General features: G+C 42.3%; 1 protein-coding gene across 1 annotated transcript in view; it reads right to left on the bottom strand.

Moving 5' to 3' along the window:
- LOC100774601 (axonemal dynein light chain domain-containing protein 1) overlaps window positions 1–17,083 on the bottom strand; it is a 70,020-nt gene extending 52,937 nt beyond the window's left edge. Inside the window, exons 1-8 of the mRNA XM_027417324.2 lie at window positions 16,902–17,083; window positions 15,797–15,948; window positions 14,840–14,943; window positions 8,108–8,225; window positions 5,591–5,673; window positions 3,080–3,136; window positions 2,370–2,472; window positions 446–567 (exon numbers count right to left, since the gene is read on the bottom strand). Coding sequence (XP_027273125.1) covers window positions 446–567; window positions 2,370–2,472; window positions 3,080–3,136; window positions 5,591–5,673; window positions 8,108–8,225; window positions 14,840–14,943; window positions 15,797–15,948; window positions 16,902–16,998 — 836 coding nt within the window. The 5' untranslated portion in view covers window positions 16,999–17,083. The remainder of the gene's footprint in view (window positions 1–445; window positions 568–2,369; window positions 2,473–3,079; window positions 3,137–5,590; window positions 5,674–8,107; window positions 8,226–14,839; window positions 14,944–15,796; window positions 15,949–16,901) is intronic.
- Between the last annotated feature and the right edge of the window lie 4,146 nt (window positions 17,084–21,229).

Here is a 21,229-nt window from a genome sequence, read left to right as displayed (position 1 = left end):
GCCAGGCATGGTGGTTCATATCAATAAGGCTATATAACAAGTTCGAGGCCAGCTTGAGCCACATAAGACTCTGTCAATAATTAAAAATCAATTAAGCCTTTCCACTGTCCTATCAAGCATCTCAATATTTGACACAGAGTAGGTACTCAACAGGTGCCACTGGCTTATGAACAGAAAGTGAGAAGACAAAAGCTCTGACTTTTGGATTTTATGCCAAGACAAAGATTTTACTATAGAGATTAAAACTGAACATATATTAGTTCCATCAAGATATTTTTGTGAATTTCTTAAAAGCAGATACAAGCACAACTCAACTCATCAAAAAAGATGCAAGTATGGCAATAGTACAGTGGATGCTATTAACCTGTGTAATTAATGTGCACTAATAATTATAATTTAAATTTTTGAGATGGAGAACCTGAAATATTCTATTAACACCTCTAACCTGATTTTTGACAGCAGCTCTCCTCTATCCACACAATCCACGCTGACTTGTCGAATCAGTTCATGAAATACTGTGTTGTAAATAGTCTGTTCCTTTTTCAACACATGTAGTAGTTGGTGCATCTGCCAGAGGTAAGTCAGATAATTGGTGCTTATCACAGGGTATCAGTCAAAAATCATTTTAAAAAGGAAATATGCTGCAAGTGAACAAGTTTTAGTAAAATCTTGGTTGGCTTGTTGTGGTTTTATTCACACATATACGTATCCAGAAATGACTTCTAAAATCTAGCTAATTGTGGTTGTTTTTGTGTGATGCACTGAAACTATCAATACCACTCTTGTATTGTACCTACCAGAACGGAGCCTCAGTCTGATCATGAGTCTACATCACAGAAACCAAAACTGAGGCAGATTTTATGGGCAAACTAGCCCATGGACGGCAGGGTACCAAGGACAGGAAAAGCAAAGAAATGCTGACCAGTTGTTTGGAAATGAAGTTATCTAAAGCAATGACAACTAAAGCGCCCTGGGATCCTGGGATCCTCAACTGAGTGGAGATAGCTTATAAAACCCATTATAATGCTGTTACCCTTTAATACAGTTCCTCATGTGATGGTGACCCTCCCCCAACCGTAAAATTATTTTTGTTGCTATTTCATAACCACTTTTCTTTATTTTGCTACTGTTATGAATTGTGATACAAATATTTTTGGAGATAGAGGTTTGTCAAAGGGGTCATAACCCACAGGTTGAGAATCACTGCATTAGAGGACCAACTGGTGAATTGTAAAACTTGAATATGAGATAAGACTAGCTTATTCACCATGTACAGATGAGTTGCATGGTCATCAGACTTGGTGGCAAGTACCTTTGCCCACTGAGCTATCTTACCAGCCTCTTTTTGTTTTGTTTGTTTTTCAGATAAGTACTTGCTATGGACCCAGGCTGGATTGGAACTTGAAATCCTCCTGCTTCAATCTGCAAGTCCTAAGAAGACCTATGCCATCCAGTTACATATTTCAAAATTGGCAACAGAAAGGTTAGGGATGCGGCTCAGTTGCCAAAGCTCTTGCAATGCCCTTAATCCCAAAACATTATAGGTGTTGACTGTTACCCTTGGAAGATGGAGACAGGAGAATCATAAGTTCAAGGACATCACAAAAGTTCAAAGTCACCTCCTGATACATAGTGAGTTCAAGGCAAGCCTGGGTTACATAGATCCTATCTCAAAACAAAAACATCCAGGAAAAATGATTTTAAAAGTACCAACACAAGGAAGTGATAAATATTGGAGGATATGCAAATTCCCCCAGCTGATCACTACACATTATAAAAGGCACTGTCACATTGTATTCCATAAATATGTATAATATACCCATTAAAAATAAAGCTAAGTAATAAGATCAATCCATGGAGCCTGGAGAAATGTAGTCACACGCTGAATTACAACACTTCAGCCAACAACAGGCCAGGTTATAACCATGGTTCTGTAAGGTTAAAATGGAACTGAAAACTCCCCATCACCTGATATTTTTATTGACCTTCTCTGTTTGGATACAAGAATCTTTCCTATTATGCCACCACTACTTGTGGAGTTGGAGCAGTCTACCCCGCCTAGGCTTGCTTGTCTAGGATTGTGTAAATCCACACTGTTTGCATCATGACGCCTCTCTCAGAGCGTCACAACTAAACAACATATAACTATACTCACAGTTGATGGTGCAGTGTCTGCCTTATGCCAGGCCCTTTCTCAGCACTTTTATATGCCATTCAGTCTCACTCACAACAACATGTGGTGGGATTAGGAAACTGAGGTACAAATACATGAGATGATTTACCCAGGGCCACCCACTAATTAACGGCAGTCAAATTCCAAGCCAAGAACTCTGTCTCCCAACCACAGGGCTATTCTGACTGGCAGTTACCTTGGTTGGTCCTCTATACTCCTCACTTTCTATTCCAGCCCTCTCCAACATGGTGTCCATCACATCACCCAGCTGGATCACTTCTACTCTTTTATTAGGTTTCCTAAAGATCAAAGGGACAGACTTAGGTAAGTGGCATCTCATTAGGCCACCTTCAGGTGAAAACAAAAATTTAAAATGTTTCAGGAAAAATATATACTATGTCATACTAAGGGCAATTTAAAGGGATAGGCCCAGATATATTTATTTAGCGACATACCAGTAACACAGTTTAAAACAATGAAAATAAAAATAGTGTAATTTTTTTCTTCAAAGAAAAATAAAATTCACCCTCAAAGGTGTTATGCAACCACATGTTACCACCTGTGAGAGGAACACAGAACAAAGGAGAGGTCATAAAAATAAGCTTTGACACTGGGTAGTTTAAAGTGTGCGAGAGACAAAAGAAAGAGAGCAAAGCAGAGAGATTCTAATGCTTAATGTACAGAATAAAGAACACGCTACCGTGCTTGAGTGTCATGCTACCCACACTATCTGAATATGCAGCTGGTCACAGGAACACCACTAATTGAATCATGGTCTTACAGGCAATGATTACCTTGGGTCTCTGCTATGACTTGAATGTCTTTGCCTAATAAAATGCTAAGGAAAGAAACATGTGCATGTGGTTACTCTTTCCAAGAAACACTTTGGAAACCCCGTGTACTCACATGGATGGGAAGAGCAACAGCCTGTTCTCGCTGTCTGTGAGGAGGGTGGTATATTTGCTGCAACAAAGAAGATGAGAAAGTGTTACTTTAAGAAAATATTCTGGGCTGAAGAGTTTAGGTCAGTGATGGAACACGAGGCCCTGGGGTCTAGAGAGGGGAAGAGAGGACAGGAAGGAGGACAGTATGGGGACTGTTCATCAGTTAGCACACCACGCACCCAGCAGCCTGGCTCCTAAGAGCCATTCTCCACTAAATGAAACCCATGTTCTCCGGAGAAATTACTGGGGACTCATTCGAGGAGGGGATATGGAAGAAATTACAATATGACAAACTAAAGGCCTCAATGGAATTTAAAAGCTTGGATGAGATTTTTAAAAATGGACACTGATCATATGTGGACCATTTTTAGTAAAGTATATTCAATTCTATTCCCAGATATATTGAAATACAAAGATTTCCTTGACTCGTTAAAAAAAAAAAAAAAAAAAAAAAAAAAAAAAAAAAGACATGCCAGCAATCACAACACTTGGGAGGGGGAGGCAGGAGAACCAGATAAGATCCATCTCCTCTCAGAGAGTTCCAGTCCAGCTGAACCACATGATCAGGTAAGATCCATCTCCTCTCAGAGAGTTCCAGTCCTATCTGAACCACATGACCAGGTAAGATCCATCTCCTCTCAGAGAATTCCAGTCCTATCTGAACCACACAAGACTTCTTTAAGACCTTTGAGATGGCTCAGGCAGTAAAGGCACTTGTCACCACGCCCAACAATCTGAGTATGACGCCTGAAACCCACATGGTGGAAGGGGGTCTGAGTGCCAAGTACTGTTTTCTGACGTCACCACTTGAACACACACACACACACACACACACACACACACACACACACACACACACACACAAATAAATGCAATTAACAACAAAAGTGCCTTTTGGCATTCTCAAAGATGGCAAGGTGGGCTTGGGATATAGCTTGATGGTAGAGCCCTTGCTGGCATGTACAAAGCCCTAGGTTCAATTCCAGTACCAAAAAAAGGAGTAAGGAAAGAAAAACAATAGCCAACTGTTATTTTAGAAAATTAAAACAAGACTCCATGCTAAAATGCATAAATAGGAATCAGCAAATGATGAAATGACTAGTGCCCAGTCTGGAACAATGCCTTAGATGGGCATATCAGACTGACTTGTATTGTCTTTGTGGTCACACTGTGCAAACCCCTTCCACAATTCGGACTTGGGAGACCAGCAGTGGCAGTGGCGCACGCCTTTAATACCAGCACTCAGGAGGCAGAGGCAGGAGGATCTCCATGAGTTCAAGGCCAGACTGGTCTACAGAGTGAGGTCTAGCACAGCTAGGGCTGTTACACAGAGAAACCCTGTCTCTGAAGAAGAAGAAAAAAAAGAATTTGGAAGAAAGTTCTGCTTTATCTGTTTGGTTGGTTTTAGGTTTTGAGAGAGGGTCTTGCTATGTAGCCCAGACTGGCTTTGAATTTGCAATCAGTCCTCTTACCTCAGCTTTCCAGGGCTGGGATTACAGGTATGCACTACTACATACAACTCAAAGTTCCATTTTTTTTTATTAGAAACAAGCTTCTTTTACATGTCAATCCCAGTTCCCTCTCCCTCTCCTCCTCCCTGTCTTCCCCAACCCCCATCCCAAAGTTCCATTTTTTTTAAAGATTTATTTTTTATGTGTGTGTGTGTATGCCTGGGTGTATGTATATGTACCACATGCTTGCAGGTGCCTTCAGAGGCCAGAAAAGGGCATCAAATCCCCTAGAACTGGAGTTACAGGAAGTTGTGAGCTGCCATGTGATATTAACTTAAACCTGGGCTTTCTGCAAGAACAGCAAGTTCTCTTAAGTGCTAAGATATCTCTCTAGCCCTAAAGTTCCACTTTTTAAACATATTTTTAAATAATTTATTTATTTTTATTTTATGTGCATTGGTGTCTTGCCTGTATGTATGTCTGTGTGAGGGTGTCAGATGTTGGAGTTATAGACAGTTGTGAGCTGCCATGTGGGTTCTGGGAATTGAACCCAGGTTCTTTGGAAGAGCAGTTAGTGCTCTTAACTACTGACCCATCTCTCTAGCCCTAAAGTTCCATTTTTTAAAATATTAAAAATCAAATGGTAAGAAAAATTATAGTACTATTTAATCATTAAAATCCAAAATTCTTGTATTCCTACCTTTGGGTCTCCCTATCAGTTCTTCCATGCTTTACCTTAACAAATCTAAGTTCACTTTGCTCTAAAAGTAAACAGGAGAAGGAAGAAGAGAAGGAGGAGATAGAAAAAGAAAGGAAGGAAAAAAGGAAGGGACGGACAGGAGGGAGGTGAGGGGGGTAACCAAAACTCTTTGAACCATCTCTAGAGTTTTTGTTTGTTTTGTCTTTGTTTTCATTTTAAACTTTCTTATGTTGTCCCAGGTCAGCTCACCCAAACATTTCCTTACTCCATCAGGAGAATGAGTGTGCAAGTCAGATATACAACAAAACATCACAGTACTCACTCGTCATAACACTCCAAACCCGAAACTCCTGTATTTGACACAATATGAAACTCTTCAGGAACCAAAGTGTCTACTAATGTCTTCTGCTTATAGAGAAAAGGGTAGACATGTTACTAAATTAAAAAACTGGACATTTATTGCAAAATTAAGCATGAATGTGAGAACAGATTTTTCTTCTCATATAATCATTTCTTGGTATTTGAGAAGGACTAATTTTAGGACCCTTCAAAGATATCAAAATCTAGATCGCTTAGAATGATTAGCAACAACTACAGTGCTACAGCTCACTGGTTCTCAACCTTTTTAGTATCTCAACCCTTTAATACAGTTCCTCATGTTGTGGTGATCCAACCCTGAAATTATTTTCATTGCTACTTCATGACTGTAATTTTGTTAGTATTATAAATAGTATTGTTTATGGAGATAGAGGTTTGCCAAAGGGGTTGCAATCCAGAGCTTGAGAACCGCTGGTCTAGATGTTCAAGTCCATTACATAAAACAGTTTAGTATTTACTTATTTATGCTGTATTGGCCCCCATTTACTGAAGTACCTCATACAAGTAAATTGTTGCCATGCTAAATTATTTAGGGGAAAAATGACAAGAATACATATGTACTAAAAAAAAAAAAAGAAAGAAAGAAAAGAAAACATATGTACTTGTTTAGTACAGGATACCATTTCTTTTCAAGCAGTTTTTACTTGTGGTTGGTGGCATAGGTGAATGGAGAATCCTCAAGTATGGAGGGAAAACTATATTCATAAATCCTTTAGCTCTTTTGTTTCTAGCTGTAGTGATTTGAATGATATCTCTCACAAGTCTCAGTTGGTGGAACTGTTTGGGAAGGATTAGGAGGTGTGACCTTAATTGGAGGACGCATATCACTGGGTCAGCTTTGAGATTTCAAAAGACTTGCATCATTGTGTCCTCTCTCTGCTTCCTGCTCTTGAGTCAAGATGTAAGCACTCAGCTATTCCTGCCATCACACCTTTGTTCCACCATCATGGACTCTAATCCTTGGGAACCATAAGCTAAATTGCATTTTTTACAGCAATAAAAAAGGGAACTAAGACAGAAGTTAGAACCAGGAAGTGGTCTATTGCTATGAAACTTGACCATGTTTTTTGGAGGAATGTACAAGACTTTGGGATGTCAGACTAGAAAAACATTGTAAGTTGGCCATTGTAAGTGATGCTTAATGGGTCATCCCAGTAGAATCTTGGAAGACCACAATACTAAGAGCTATGAGGACTGTGGAGACCAGACCAAGAGGCTTCAGGGAAACAACAATAGCAACATGGCTCGAGACCACTCTTGTGATATTTTGGCAAAGACTGTGACTGCTTTCTGTCCTTGCTCTAAGAGGTTAAATTAAAAAGTAATGGGCTGCTGGGTGGTGGTGGCACTTGCCTTTAATCCCAGCACTCAGGAGGTAATCTGTGAGTTCAAGGCCAGCCTGGTCTACGGAGTGAGTTCCAGGACAGGCTCCAAAGCTACAGAGAAAGTCTGTCTCAAAAAACAAACAACAGGGACTGGAGAGATGGCTCAGAGGTTAAGAGCACTGGCTGCTCTTCCAGAGGTCATGAGTTCAATTCCAGCAACCACATGGTGGCTTACAACCATCCATTATGAGATCTGGTGCCCCCTTCTGGTATGCAGATATACATGGAAGCAGAATGTTGTATACATAATAAATAAATAAAATCTTAAAAAAAAACAACAACAAAAAAAGTAATGGACTAATTCCTTTATTTTTTTAAAGTTTTATTTACTATGTATACACTGTTCTGCTTGCACACCAGCAGAGGGCACAAGACCTCATTTATAGATGGTTGTGAGCTGGGAACTCAGGACCTCTGGAAGAACAGCCAGTGTTCTTAACCTCTGAGCCATCTCTCCAGTCCCTAGACTAATTTCTTTGGTGGTGGAAATTTCAAGACAGTCTGTTGTGTGGTTATTAGCAATCATTCTTAAACAGGTCTATGATGAAAAAGATGAAGTGCAGCATAAAAAGAGCACCAGGAAACTTAATGTTATGGCCAAGGAGTGATGAAAGGCTAAGAAGATTAAGTAGTGGCCTGACCCACACTGGAATAACAACATGAGAGATGCCCTTAGCTTTGGAGAGGCAGAAGCAGACAGATCTCATGGAGCTGGAGGCTAGTCTGGGTGACATAACCTGGGCCACACAGAGAGACCCTGTCTCAAAAAGGGGGGAGGAGAACTGGCGGGGGAAGAAAGTCATCATCTCCAAGTCTTTGTGTGACTTCCCAGGGGAGGGAAAATCCACTCTTCCCGATTTTGCACTTTTAAAACCAGTGAATACTTACTACTTAGAACAGTTAACTGTGGCTTGGGAAACAGCTTAGAATATAAATGCAGTTTTAAAGAAATAACTGGGATGCACTGTGAAGACAATGAAGCCCTAAGGCTTTGCTACAGCCTGATGCTGCTTTAGAGTTTAGAAAAGAATTTTAAAACTCAAGAGGAAGAAAAAAATTCTTCCTCCAATACTTACATTATGAGGCACCATGGCACTTTGCTGTGGCTCTGATAACTTGTCTGTTGGGGGACAAAGTTTCTTCTCCTTGACCTCTCCTTTTTCATATTTAATATCATACAGAAAAGAAATGTCCCTTAAAATTAAGAAAAATATGTTTTAGAAGTAGATTTTTCTATGAGTGTGTACAACCTACCTCTTTTGTCTCCTGCTTATCTGATTTTTATCATTTAAAATTATCTTCAAACATGGGGGCAAAGGAAGTATGATTTCCTTACACAGCTGTTTCAGAAGATGAGTCCTTCATTGTAGAATGATGATAGCAGCTTTCCAACCAAATAGTTCTCACAATTTCAGTGACAGCAGCAATGCCCTGCACCACCTGGAGAAACTCTGAAACTGTAGCATTGTCGCTCCTGAGGATGGGCTCTTCACTTCTACCATCTGCAACTTTTAGCATCGCTGCCATATAAATACACTTGAGCGATCACAGCTGTGAGAGCACACAGCCTGGCCCAGATTCCTCCTGAAACCCATAGCTTCCAATAAAGGTTGCCTAATGAAGATACAAGAGTACTTGGTCGGGACTCTCTGGGCGAGTAGCTTAACTATCACAATGGCCATCACCTTATGAGGAGGAGCTGAGGAAGCAACCAAGGCAGGCAGAAGGGCTTGGGTAGGACACTCCCGCAGGGTCCACAGCTTTTGGAGGCAGGGCTCACTCACCTAGTTGGGGGTGACCTTGGTAAAGTTTAGCAACTAGCACCAGCTAATTGACTGGAGGCCAGGGTCCAAACTTCGGGGGTTAACCGATGCCTGGACCAGCACTTCTCACCACAGTAAGAGTGGGGCATTTGACAGCAGTCTGCCCACATTCTCTGCTCTCCTCTTCACCACTGCAAACCTCTCATTCACACCATTAACTCTTTCTTCCCCTTCAGCCTCGGATGAATCATGAGTGTATACAATTTTTCCCATGGTTATTCCCACCATATGTGCGCAGGACTCCATCTTGGTCCACAGCTCCAGAATCTCATTCCACCAGCGATAACTTGTGTAGAAAACTTCCACTGCCCACTAAGACACACCCTGGCCTAGTTTGCTTTGTGGCACTGTGATAAAACACTGACCAAAACCAACCTGGGGAAGAGAAAGGCTTGTATGCCTTCCAGGTTCCGGACCATCATCCAGGAAAGCTGAGGCAGGGACTAGAGAGGAGCTGTACTGCCTGGCTTGTTCTCCACGGGTTCCTCAGCCTGCCTTCTTATACAACCCAGCACCACCTGCTATGGATGGCTCTGCTTCTAGTGGGAGAATCACCAATCAAGAAAATGCCTCACAAACATGCCCACGGGCCAATCTGATGGAGGAAATTCCTCAACTGACAGTCTATCTCCCCAGGTGGCTCTAGTTTGTACCAAGCTGACAAAGACTACCTAGTAAATTCATAACAAGTCTTTTCCCTTCTAAAAATCCTCCCTTAACAATGCATTGCTATTATATCATCATGACGTATCTAGCTAGAATTGGTCTATCATCTATGTCTTCCTGTTAAATATCAAACTTCCTAATATTACCTCGAAGAAAAGATGTCCCCTTCTTTCTGAAACCATGCCCCAGAAATCTAGTGCAGACTTCCCTTTACCAAGCTAATCTCTTAGTGGTTTTCTTCCACTGCCTAGAATACTTTCCCAGAGTAACTACTGTCTGAAACCAATCTCCTGGCTCTTCTGTCTACCTGGCTGCTGCTTCTGGGAACTTTCTGAGTCCTTCCGCCTTCTAGAGATGCTCCACAGAGTGTGTCCTTGCAGCACTAGGACGTTCCTCCCTGCCTTCTTCCTTGGTGAAGGCATCAAGCCTGAAGTCTGTCTCACTCTCTATTTGCTAAGGCTGTTGTCAAAATCGCATCTGAACTCAGTCCCTTCCCATCCTTTGACCTCAATATCCAATCGAACATCGATTAATTCTACAGTCACCCTCATGTCATTAGAGACAGTCCTCTTAGTTCTTGCCAACAGCAAATCCATTTTGTCATTACTCTTGATGTGGATCCCCAGGTCTCTAGGATATGTCCTATTATACTTCTCTCAGACTTAGCTCCCTAAGGTATCATTATTTAATGTGTAATATTTTCATATGTCTCCATCCCTCCATCAACTTTAAAGTAGCTTTTGGCCTGATTTTGCTGTCTCCTCTCTCTCCTCTGTATTACTGATGCTACAGAAAATGCTGACCATTGTATTCCATTCCCCTTTCATCCAAGTGCAAGTGCTCTCATTTCCTTAGAGTAGTTGCTTTACTCCTCTGTTAGAAGGTCTCTAAAAAAGATTGTGGGGAGCCAGCAAGATGGTCCTGTGGGTAAAGACTCTTGCCACACAAAGTCTGAAGACATGAATTTGATCCGTGGAACCCAATAAAGGTAGAAGAAGAGAACCAACTGAACAAAATTGTCCTTTAGCCACAAGTGAGCTGTCACACACATACACACACCACAATGCTAATAAAATATAATAAAAATATTTTTTAAAGATCATCTAGGGCAAGCAAGATGGCTCAGTGGTAAGAGCAATTACTAAACAAGCTGAGTTTGATTGCCAGAATTCACAGTCCAAAGAGTAGACAGACTCAGGAAAGTTGTCCTCTGCTCCCCACATACTGTGGTATGAGCACACACATGCAATAAATAAATAAGTGTAATGGTAAAATATATAAGTAAATAAAGTCACAGTAGTGACTTGGGTCATTTGCACTGAAAATATGAAATGTCATAACAGATAGCTAGTAAATATTACTGCATACATTTAAAAAATTATTTGACAAAAAACACCCAAAGAATGGAGGAGGGCACTGTAGAGGGGGCACAAATTAGAACAAAGTCTAACGACACCTCTGTATGAAAACATCCTAATGAGCCTGGCATATTAGCACACACCTTTAGTCCCAGCTCTTAGGGCACAGACAGGTGGATCTTTGCTTGAGGCCAGCCTGGGCCATATATTTCTAAGCCAGCCAAAGCTACAGAATAAGTGAGACCCTGCCCCCCCCACAAACACACACACACACACACACACACACACAGAGAGAGAGAGAGAGAGAGAGAGAGAGAGAAAGGAAACTAAAAAGAGGTTTCCTTTGCTAACAGAAAGTATATGTGTGTCTCTGTGAAGCCAGCCATGTGAAAGTCATACTCATGTCAAGGAGCACCAGGTGTTAGATCTGCCCACCTTTTCATGTAATTTATACAACCATGCACAATTCTACATCTACTATATTCTTACTTAGGTGTGGCGAGCACACCCTTAATCTCCGCACTTGGGCGGCAGAAGCAGTCAGATCTCTGTAAAATCAAGGCCAGCCTCATGTCCATACCAAGTTCCACGTTAACCAGAGCTATACAGTAAGACCATATCTCAATATAATATTTTATTTCTTGTTTATTGCTGGGGATGTGGGTGTGTGTGTGACGTGGGCTTGTGTAAGGTGGGTATGTTTGACATGGGTGTGTATGACATGGGTATGTGTGACGTGTGTGATGTAAGTGTGTGACGTGGGGGTGTGATATGGATGTATGAGATGTGGGTCTGTGAAGTCGCTGTGTGTGATGCGGGTATGTGTATGATTTTTGGTTGTTACGATATGGGGGAGGGGTGATGTGGATGTATGACATGTTGTGTGTAACATGGATGTATGATATGGGGGGGGGTGTGATGTTGGTGTGTAAGTGTAGGCACAGAGATGCCACAGCACTCATGTGGCAGTTGGAAGACCATTTTGGGGAATCAGTTCTCTCCTTTAGCCCACCGGAACAGACTCGGTGGCTGCAAGGATAGTGCTTTTACCTGCAGGGCCATCGTACTGGCCTCAATAATTTAGTTGATTTTCTGCATTCAATCATTTCCTGCTTAAAATCCTGAGATTCATTTTGTGCATTGAACACTGACTGATGCTTTGTCATTTGCATATGCTGTGCTCTGCATACTTGGCATTGCTGGCAAGTTACTCCTTGTCCCTACCAGTTGTATACATCATTATCTATGTGTGCAGGTCCAACACAGGTGTCACGGCACTAAAATCAAGATGTTGATGAAGATGTGGTGTGGATGCCTGGAGAGCCATGCCTAAGCTTGGGCTGGTGGATTTTGTTTGGTTTTGTTAATTTGACGCAAGCTAATCTGGGAAGAGAAACCTCAACTGAGGAAATGCCTCCATCAGATTGCCAGTGGGGCATTTTCTTGAATAATGATTGAGGGAAGGCAGAGGCAGGAGGAGCTCTGTGAGTTCAAGGCCAACATGGTCTACAGAGCTAGTTCCAGGACAGCCAGGGCTACACAGAGAAACCCTGTCTTGACACACACACACACACACACACACACACACACACACACACACACACACACACACATAGAAGGAAGGAGAGAGAAGAGAGAGAAGAGAAAGAGAGAGAGAGAGAGAGAGAGAGAGAGAGAGAGAGAGAGAGAGAGAGAGAGAGAGAAGGAAGGAAGGAAGGAAGGAAGGAAGGAAGAAGAAGAAAGAAAGAAAGAAAGAAAGAAAGAAAGAAAGAAAGAAAGAAAGAAAGAAAATTGAACAAGCCATAGGGAGCAAACCAGTAATCATTGTTCAACCATGGCTTCTACTTCAGCTCCTGCCTCCAGGTTCCCACCCTGGCTTCCCTCAGTGATAGGAGTGACCTGAGAGCTGTAATGAAGCAATCATTTCCACTCTGAGCTGCTTTTGGTCCCAGTGTTTTATCACAGCAAGGGAAACCTAAGACAATTCTCATCTGTTGACAGAATTCCTTCATGGGACTGAGACTGTTCCTTGATGAATACAGGCTGTCTTCCTTCCATTTCTTGATATTTGTCCTTCCATTTTGCCGTCCTTGTTTGGTCTCCTCTCCTGACCCATTCAATCACCTTCCTTCTCTACTTTGGCAGTCCAGTGTTTATGATGGCTCACAAACAATTGGGCGCAATTTCTCTGTCTGTAACCTTCATCACCTCTGCAAAGTCTCCTGCTGGTGAGATCTATTCATGGGTCCTGGGATTACAGTGAGCATGGGAGTGCTGAGGTCTGTATCCCCAGGTTCTGGGGTTACAGTGAGCATGGGGGTGCTGAGGTCTGTATCCTCAGGTTCTGGGGTTACAGTGAACATGGGGGTGCTGAGGTCTGTATCCCTGGGTTCTGGGGTTACAGTGAGCATGGGGGTGTTGAGGTCTGTATCCCCAGGTTCTGGGATTACAGTGAGGATAGGGATACTGAGATCTGTATCCCTGGGTTCTGGGGTTATAGTGAAGACTGAGGGTGCTGCTATTTGATGGCCACAGTTTAAGAACTTCCACTCAGAAAGCATTTGACATTAAAATCTTTTGTGTCCATTTACTATCGTTTACTATTCAGAAATAACTAGTTAACTTTTCGAAGTACTTCAACCATCACATAACTGAAAATTACAACGCTAATAATTATAGCTGTGATCTGAATGCATAAAGTACAGATTCTTTAAGACAATAAACCATCCACCAAGTCTCTACTGCTCTTTGTAACACTCGGGAACAGCGCAGCAATAAGATGCTCTACTATCTCATATCTGCTTTCCTGCACCCTTACAGGTACATAAAACTGAGCAACTCTCTCCATCCCTTTTCACCAATGAGGAAAGTAGCTTCGATGAGATTAAATATCCTACACTTAAGTGTGGATAAATGTCTGGATGAACGCGGCATGTAAGCAAAGGCATGCTTTTTTGGTAAATGGAAAATACTTTCAAATGAATAAGCCACAATCTTCAAGAAACAAAATGTGACAGAGTACTTTTGAGAATGATACAAAACAATACAATGCATTTGATGATTCAATTTGAAACAGTGTAAAAAGGTTAAGGGTTCCCTTTGAAAAGACTCAGGAAATTATCCTCTAAGATGTACAAAAACCATGGGCACCAACATTTATAAAATGCACTAAAGGCCTTCTGTTTGATGGATCTTGTTCCTCTTAGTATAGTGCAAAATAAAAACAAAAACAAAACCCAGAAGAATAGAGGAAGAAGTATACAAATGCATGCAAAAAAGAGAAAAGGAGCTGGGCAGTGGTGCCTTTAATCCCAGCACCCGGGAGGCAGAGGCAGGTGGATCTCTGTGAGTTTGAGTCCAGCCTGGTCTGCAACAGCTAGTTCCAGGACAGGTTCCAAAGCCACAGAGAAACCCTGTCTCGGAAAACCAAGTGAGAGAGAGAGAGAGAGAGAGAGAGACAGACAGACAGACAGACAGACAGACAGAGACAGACAGACAGACAGAGACAGACAGAGAGACAGAGACAGAGACAGAGAGAGAAGGAACAAACCACAAACCAGGCCTGGAAGAAGGCTCAGGGGCTAGAGAGGCTTGCCACCAAGCCTGACATCCCAAGTTCAATCTGCAGGACCCATATGGGTGGAAGGAGAGAACTGATTCCTACAAGTTGTCCTTTGATCTTACACACGGTACATCACACACACACACACACACACACACACACACACACACACACACACAATCAATGTTTAAAAATTCAGCAAACCAAAATGTACAGCCAGAATTCAAAGCCATACTGATTAATAACCATACACCTATCCTTTCGGAATTATCACTTATCAATGATATTGTAAATTTCACAATCCATAACTGTACAGTACAGTGTTGCCATTCTGTCCCCTCCCAAAATGAGAAAATAATTCTGTCTATATGCATATATCTCACTCTCTTACTTCTTTACCTTCCAGCTCCTGATAGGGAGACAGGATGATCAATCAGATATTTGAATTTATTCCTTCGAACAGGGTGCTGCCAGACATGGTCTACAATACGAGGAAGACCACCCTGTGAAAAAAAAAGCAAAAGACACAAATGTCCGGCAGAGGGCACTCTAGTCAAAGAAAAGTTACACCAAGGACATTTGGATGTTTTATGGAGGAGCAGAATGTTTATTCAAGAACATATTAAAAGGCAAATTAGAATATTAAGGGAGCAGCAATAATATGTTTGGTGAATTTATGTAAAATCAGGTTAGTAGAAATACTCAAGCAATGGAAACATTTGCTCAAAAGATCTGAGGATTTGTTTTTGCTTTGGTTGTTTCTGGTTTTGTTCTTTTGGTTTTGTTTTTTTGTTTTTTTGAGACAGGGTTTCTCTGTATTGATTTGAAGCCTGTCCTGGAACTCTCTCTGTAGATCAGGCTGGCTTCGAACTCACAGAGATCTGCCTGCCTCTGCCTCCCAAGTGCTGGAATTAAAGGAGTATGCCACCTGCGCCCAAATTGGTTTTATTTTTTGAGACAGGATCTCATTGTGTAGTCCAGTCTGGCCTGGAACCCATGATAATACTCCTGCTTCAGACTCTGAAGTGCTAGAATTATCAGTCCCATTCACCATGCTCAGCAAGATCTGAATTTTCTAGTTGGCAAGATGGTTCAGCAGCTGAAAGAGCTGGCAATCTGTTGACCTGTATTTCTCCCCAGAACCCATGATGGAAACAGGGAACCAACTTCTGAAGCTGTCCTTTCACCCTGTGCCCAAACTCACACATGAACTAATAATAAACATTTTAATTTAAATATGAATGTTAAAATAGCATCTGAAATATATAACTTGTGCACACCAAACACTTAATGAAGTGAATATTAAAAAAAAAAAAAGATAATGACCCCAACTGTTCTAGGTTTGTGTGTACCCACCTTTGGAGCTTTAAGTTTCTTAGTAGGCAATAAGTTTTCAGGACATGGACCAGCATTGGCTGCATTGTTCAGAGACAGAAGAACTTCCTGGGGGATGGATTCATTCGGAAGGGAAGCAGGAAGGGGTCTTTTCCCCTTTACTTCAGGAAGTACTAAGAAAGTAACAGGAAAGAAAAGCTCAATGGAGTGCCTGGGGAGTTAAAGCTCCCCTGGCAGGCACAACAACAAATAATACTTAAAGCACAGAATAGCATCCAGTCCACAGATGGGTGGAGGAAGAGAGGAGGGAGAGCCTGGGAGCCTGGAGATACAAATAAAATAACTGGGTTGCAGAGTGAGTGAGTGCACAGCCAGCCTGGGCAATTGAGTGAGACTCCCCTGTTTGGATATAAAAAGTGAATAAGGAGCTATCTCTGGGTGGAGTCCTTACTTAGTGTGTGTAAGTCCCTGAGTTGAATACCTCCTAAATAATGAAAGGTTTGATGGGACTGTAGCAAAATATAAATAACAAAACAAATGAACTGAAAACCTCTAAGTGACAGTAAGACTGGAGAAAGTTTCAGTCTAAAAGGAAGGATGAAAGGGTGACTCTACTTGATTCTTATTCTATTACAAACCTACATTTATCATTAATCTTCCTTCCTTCCTACCTTCCTTCCTTCCCTTCCCTTCCCTTCCTTTTTTTGAAACAAGGTCTCACTATGTAGCTTTAACTGTCCTGGTCATTCTATAGACCACGCTGATCTTGAACTCACAGAGGTCTGCCTGCCTCTGCCTCCTGAGTGCTGGGGTTGAAGGTGTGAGCCACAAAGCAAGCTCCAAGGATGGAGATTTTAAGGACTTTCAGAAAAATCTTGAATCGTATACAAATAGGCATATAGTACTAAGCTGTGTTTATCTTACCCACACTACTACATTTTTTAAGTTCCCTTAAAGTCAGGGAGCAAGGAGCCAGAGGTGTTGTTGTTTCATACAGCTGTTAGTATTTAAGCGAAGATGAAACAAGATTCTGACTGGGTAATGGCCAGGTTGTCCGAGGAGATGGGGGTAATGGATTGTGAAGCCTGTCAGTGGCCACGATGGTTCTGTCCATGGCATCGTTTACCTTTTGTCTCCTCCTTGATCACAGAAAGCTTTGACTGTTTGGCCTCAGTCGTTGATAGGGAGTGGAGCGAAGTTCCCGTGGCTTTGCGGAGAGACATAATAAACAATGCCTCCTATCACTCTCAAAACTATTCCTCTAGAAAATTCAGAAACAAATCAAAATCGTGCTGGGACTTTCAAGCCGCCCCGCAGTTCTGTAGGCAAAACAAAGCAAATGAACAAAGAGACCCCTTGAGGTTTTGTGTTCAGACTGGAATTCAGAATTCATCTAGCATGGTTCCCCTTCTTTGGGGAGTGTTCTCTAGGACAGCCTGGCATGTGAGAAAGGTATGGGTGGGTCAGAGTCAGGACCTAGCCTGGCAAAGTCAGAGTCCGCCCTGCAGACGGCGGGCGGGCGAGCAGGCGGGCGGGTCAGCGCGGCCCAGCTGCAGGGGGTCGGGTCGGGCAGGGCTCCCACGGTCCCTTCAGCAGGGAACTGCAGACACTGACATTGCAGCTGTACCCACAGGTTGTGTTTCCCGCCAGGCCTCGGTCGGTAGGCCCTTTCTTGGAACGCCCTGCGTCGTCATAGCAACGCAGGACCCCCGCGCCCTAGCAACCTGTGGTCCGGGCTGCCTCCGGCGGCGCCGTCACAAAGAAAGAGAGAGAGAGAAACGGATGGAACAGTCTCCATATAGCCGTTTCTGTGTGCTTTTAGTCGTGTGTAGTAGCAATAAGGAAGACAAACACTTAATCGGGCTCTTGTCTCGGAACCAGACAGTCTCTAGTGGACGCGCTTCCGGCTGCGGACTGCGCAAGCGCAGGCCCAACCCTCCACCCATCTCCCTTGGAGACCTCCCCGCCCATAGGAGGGGGTATTGGTTGGGGTTGTTTCTGTTGAGTTGTTTTTATTGTTTTGCCCATTTTCTAAATATCCAGTGTGGCTTCAAACTCACAGAGATCCTCCTGCTTCTGCCTCCCAATTGTTGTGATTAAAGGCCTACGTCACCACACCACACCAGGCCCTACAAGTTCACTTTTACAGCATGTGGACAGGGATTTCATATTCATCTTTGGGTGCTCAGATGTGAGCCTGCAAATCTTGTATCTGGAGTCCAGTGAGTGGGAAGCAGGCTAGTATCTGTATTTAATGTAGCTTTATTAAAACATAAAGATTTAAATGAGCACTTTTTTTTTTTTTTTTTTTTGAAAGGAGTTGGCTGCGTAGCCTAGGTTGACTTCAACTTTTGAAATCCTCCTGCCTCCACCTGGAATACTAGGTTCACCGGCATGCATTAGCACTTCTGAATTAATTTGGAATTTTCCAGAAGAGATGCTTCTTAGTATCTAGGGAATTTAATTACAGTTTAGCCAAATACTTCCCACGGGCTCTAAAGTTGAAATGTCTCATGTTGTCTAGTTGGTGGCAGTAGTGATGTGTATTGTATGTGTGGGTTTGCGTGTGCTTTACAGCGCTCGGGAACAAAGCCACAGCCTTGTGCCCTAGGTCTGAATTATTACTTAGTTTGCACCTGATGTGCCCACAGGGAGAAATAGCTTATCCTCATTGCAAGGCGCTGTACTTAGCGAGTGCTAAAAACTATGAGAATAATAACTTTCTCACTGTACAGTAAATCAGGCTTCTACCAAGAGCAAAGTGAGCAGTCATGCCAGCCTTGAATATGGAATCCCACGAGAGCTTTCTCTTGTTAAATTTACAAACTGTTAGCTCGGCTTTATAAATCAGATCCACAAACTTGGTTTAGGCCAAATGAACCCTAAACTTCCATAAATCCCCCCCAACCCCCATGCTGTTTCTTGCCTCTGCATGGCAATGAACAGCCAGGCACACTTAATTTCTGAATCGACTTCTCCCATCTCACTGCCTTGCGCTGTAGCTTAGGTCATAGAGGGTAAGTGGAGTTACTTTGTGCCTGTTGCTCCCGTAGGTGCTTCAATGGAAAGAATATTGTAATGTCAACTACTGATTATGATGCATTCCTATGATCATTAGACTGTTTGCAGAGAAAATGCCAGAACACTTGTGCTGCTACAACAGAGTACAAAGTGGGCAATCTGTGGAGAATAAACGTTTATTTCAGGTGTGGCGACTGGGAAGAGTCACGTGCTAGCAGGTTCAATTGGTAGCTCAGTAATCTTAGCACTTGGAAGATTGTGGCTTGGGCTGTGGAAACTGTCTCAACCCCCAGCCCCACCTCACCTCCCAAAAATGGCCACAGTAGAGAAAAAGATAGAGGCAATGCCTCTGCAAACATAAATAGGACCCGGTTTATGTATTTGTAACCTGTAATGTAATTCTCTCCATTAGCCTGCTAAGAAAGTCCTGCTCAGTTATTGTCTTCTCCTTCAGCTACTGTTGGCATGTAAAGCTGCTTGAAAATAAGATGAACGACACTTATGACCATGAAATAATAATGAATGCAGAGAAGTTACTTGGATGACAGAACTAGGGTCTATCTGTTAGCTTACTCCTCTTCACCTCCCTTTGAGACAAAATTCTCATCAAGTTGCCCCAGCAGATTTACAGCTTATAGTAGACTCTGCTAGCCTTGAACCTACAGCCCTTCTGCTTCTGCCTCTGAGTGATGCCCCATGCCTGCTGGTTTACCCTTGTCTGTGGTGCTGAGGATGCACCTAAAACTTCTAAAATTATGCATTGTGGTCCCAAACAGTCTTGTGTAACTGAATGTGGGCTGGAGAAAAAAAAAAAAAAAAACAGTAAAAAGTTTCTGAATCTGCAACAACCAAAACTTACTTCAAAAGTGAACTGTGTGATGAATCCGTCAGCGCTCGCCCAAGTTGTATCATGTGAATTCATGACAGTCTTAGTTCTGAGTACAAAACATGACCCCACTCCTCTGTATACAGTAAGCCCACTTCAAACTCCTCTGCTTGGATCCCAGACTGTGCTTTTGTTATAATGTTTAACTTTATAGATTGACTTGTATTCCCTTGAGCTTGTGTGTGTGTGCACGAGAAGGTGCCCCACCCGAGCGCAGAAAGAGCAGTCTCCACACATGCATACACTACACACACTGAGGGGCTTTTCTAAATGTGTTTATTTACCACATTCTTCACAGTATGCAGTATTTTGCAATTTGGATTTGAACACAGATTTAAGAAATTTTCAGAGTTATGTGAACAATACATTTTAAATAAATTCATCACGCCAGTGATTAAAAATCTGCAAGAAGAAGTAATCAAAATTCAGAAAGAAAAAGCAAATGAAACCAGAAGAGCTATCTCTCTCTCTCTCTCTCTCTCTCTCTCTCTCTCTCTCTCTCTCACACACACACACACACACACACACACACACTTTAAAAAAGTTTTGCTCCTGTAACCTAGGACATGCAGGAGCCACTGCACAGTCCAAATGACAGTGCCTACACCAGGGCTTCAGCTCTCTTCACACCCAAGAATCAGCACATTGACTAACAAGCTGCATCTTATTGAAGCTACCCTTCAGTAAGACCCACACCACCACAGGCCCTGTATGCCATCCACCCACCTGAAGATTAGCGCTCCACCAGGGGTGGAGGCATGTTGAAGTAAAGATGAGGCTGAGCATATAAAAAGGGGAATACCTGCATCTTCCCATTTAAACACGCAACTTGAGGCAGTTCTGAAAATAATCCATTCATTTTCTCAAGTCTAAATTAGCTATTTAAAAGCATTTTACAGAAGAAAAACAACAACAACAACAACAAAAAAACTCCATAAAGATTTAAAAGACTCCAGAACTTTCCTACCAACTTACAGCTGATTGTTTCTATCTGCTGATTTCCCAGTTGCCTATTGAGCTGAGGGTGGAGAAGGACTCCAATTTCTGTTTCATCAACTAGCTGAATTTATTTCCTATATAAACTGGGCTTATATGTAATGCTTTATTTCAACAAAGGGTCTAACACTCCACTACCTGACAGAAGTTGTATGGATGTTATTATAAACAATCAAATCCTTACACATCTGTCACACGTGCTGTGCTCTTCAAAACCTCCTCCTAGTTCCTTCAGTGCCACAGTCATGAACGCCTAGAGACTGAGATTCCCTTGCCAATGTGGGTAGTGACACACAGTATTTCAAAACTATGCATAAAACCATAGTTGTCATCATTCACGAGTCTTATAGGAAATACTAAATCCCTTACCTTCTAGACAATAACTGTCATTCTTAACTGAAAATAATTTTCAACCATTGGCACAACAGACAGCAATACACGAACCTGCTTGGAGCACACTATTAGCAAAAGGTTTTGGTTTTATTTTGTTTTTAAGGAGTTCAGACAGCAGTTTTTCGGAAAGGCTCCCGATAAAGCAACCAGCAATGTGG

Source organism: Cricetulus griseus, chromosome 5 (genome assembly GCF_003668045.3).
Source record: "Cricetulus griseus strain 17A/GY chromosome 5, alternate assembly CriGri-PICRH-1.0, whole genome shotgun sequence".
NCBI classification, from domain to species: Eukaryota; Metazoa; Chordata; class Mammalia; order Rodentia; family Cricetidae; genus Cricetulus; species Cricetulus griseus.
The sequence above is the reverse complement of the archived record's forward strand: the minus strand, read 5'-3'. Positions and strand labels throughout refer to the sequence as shown.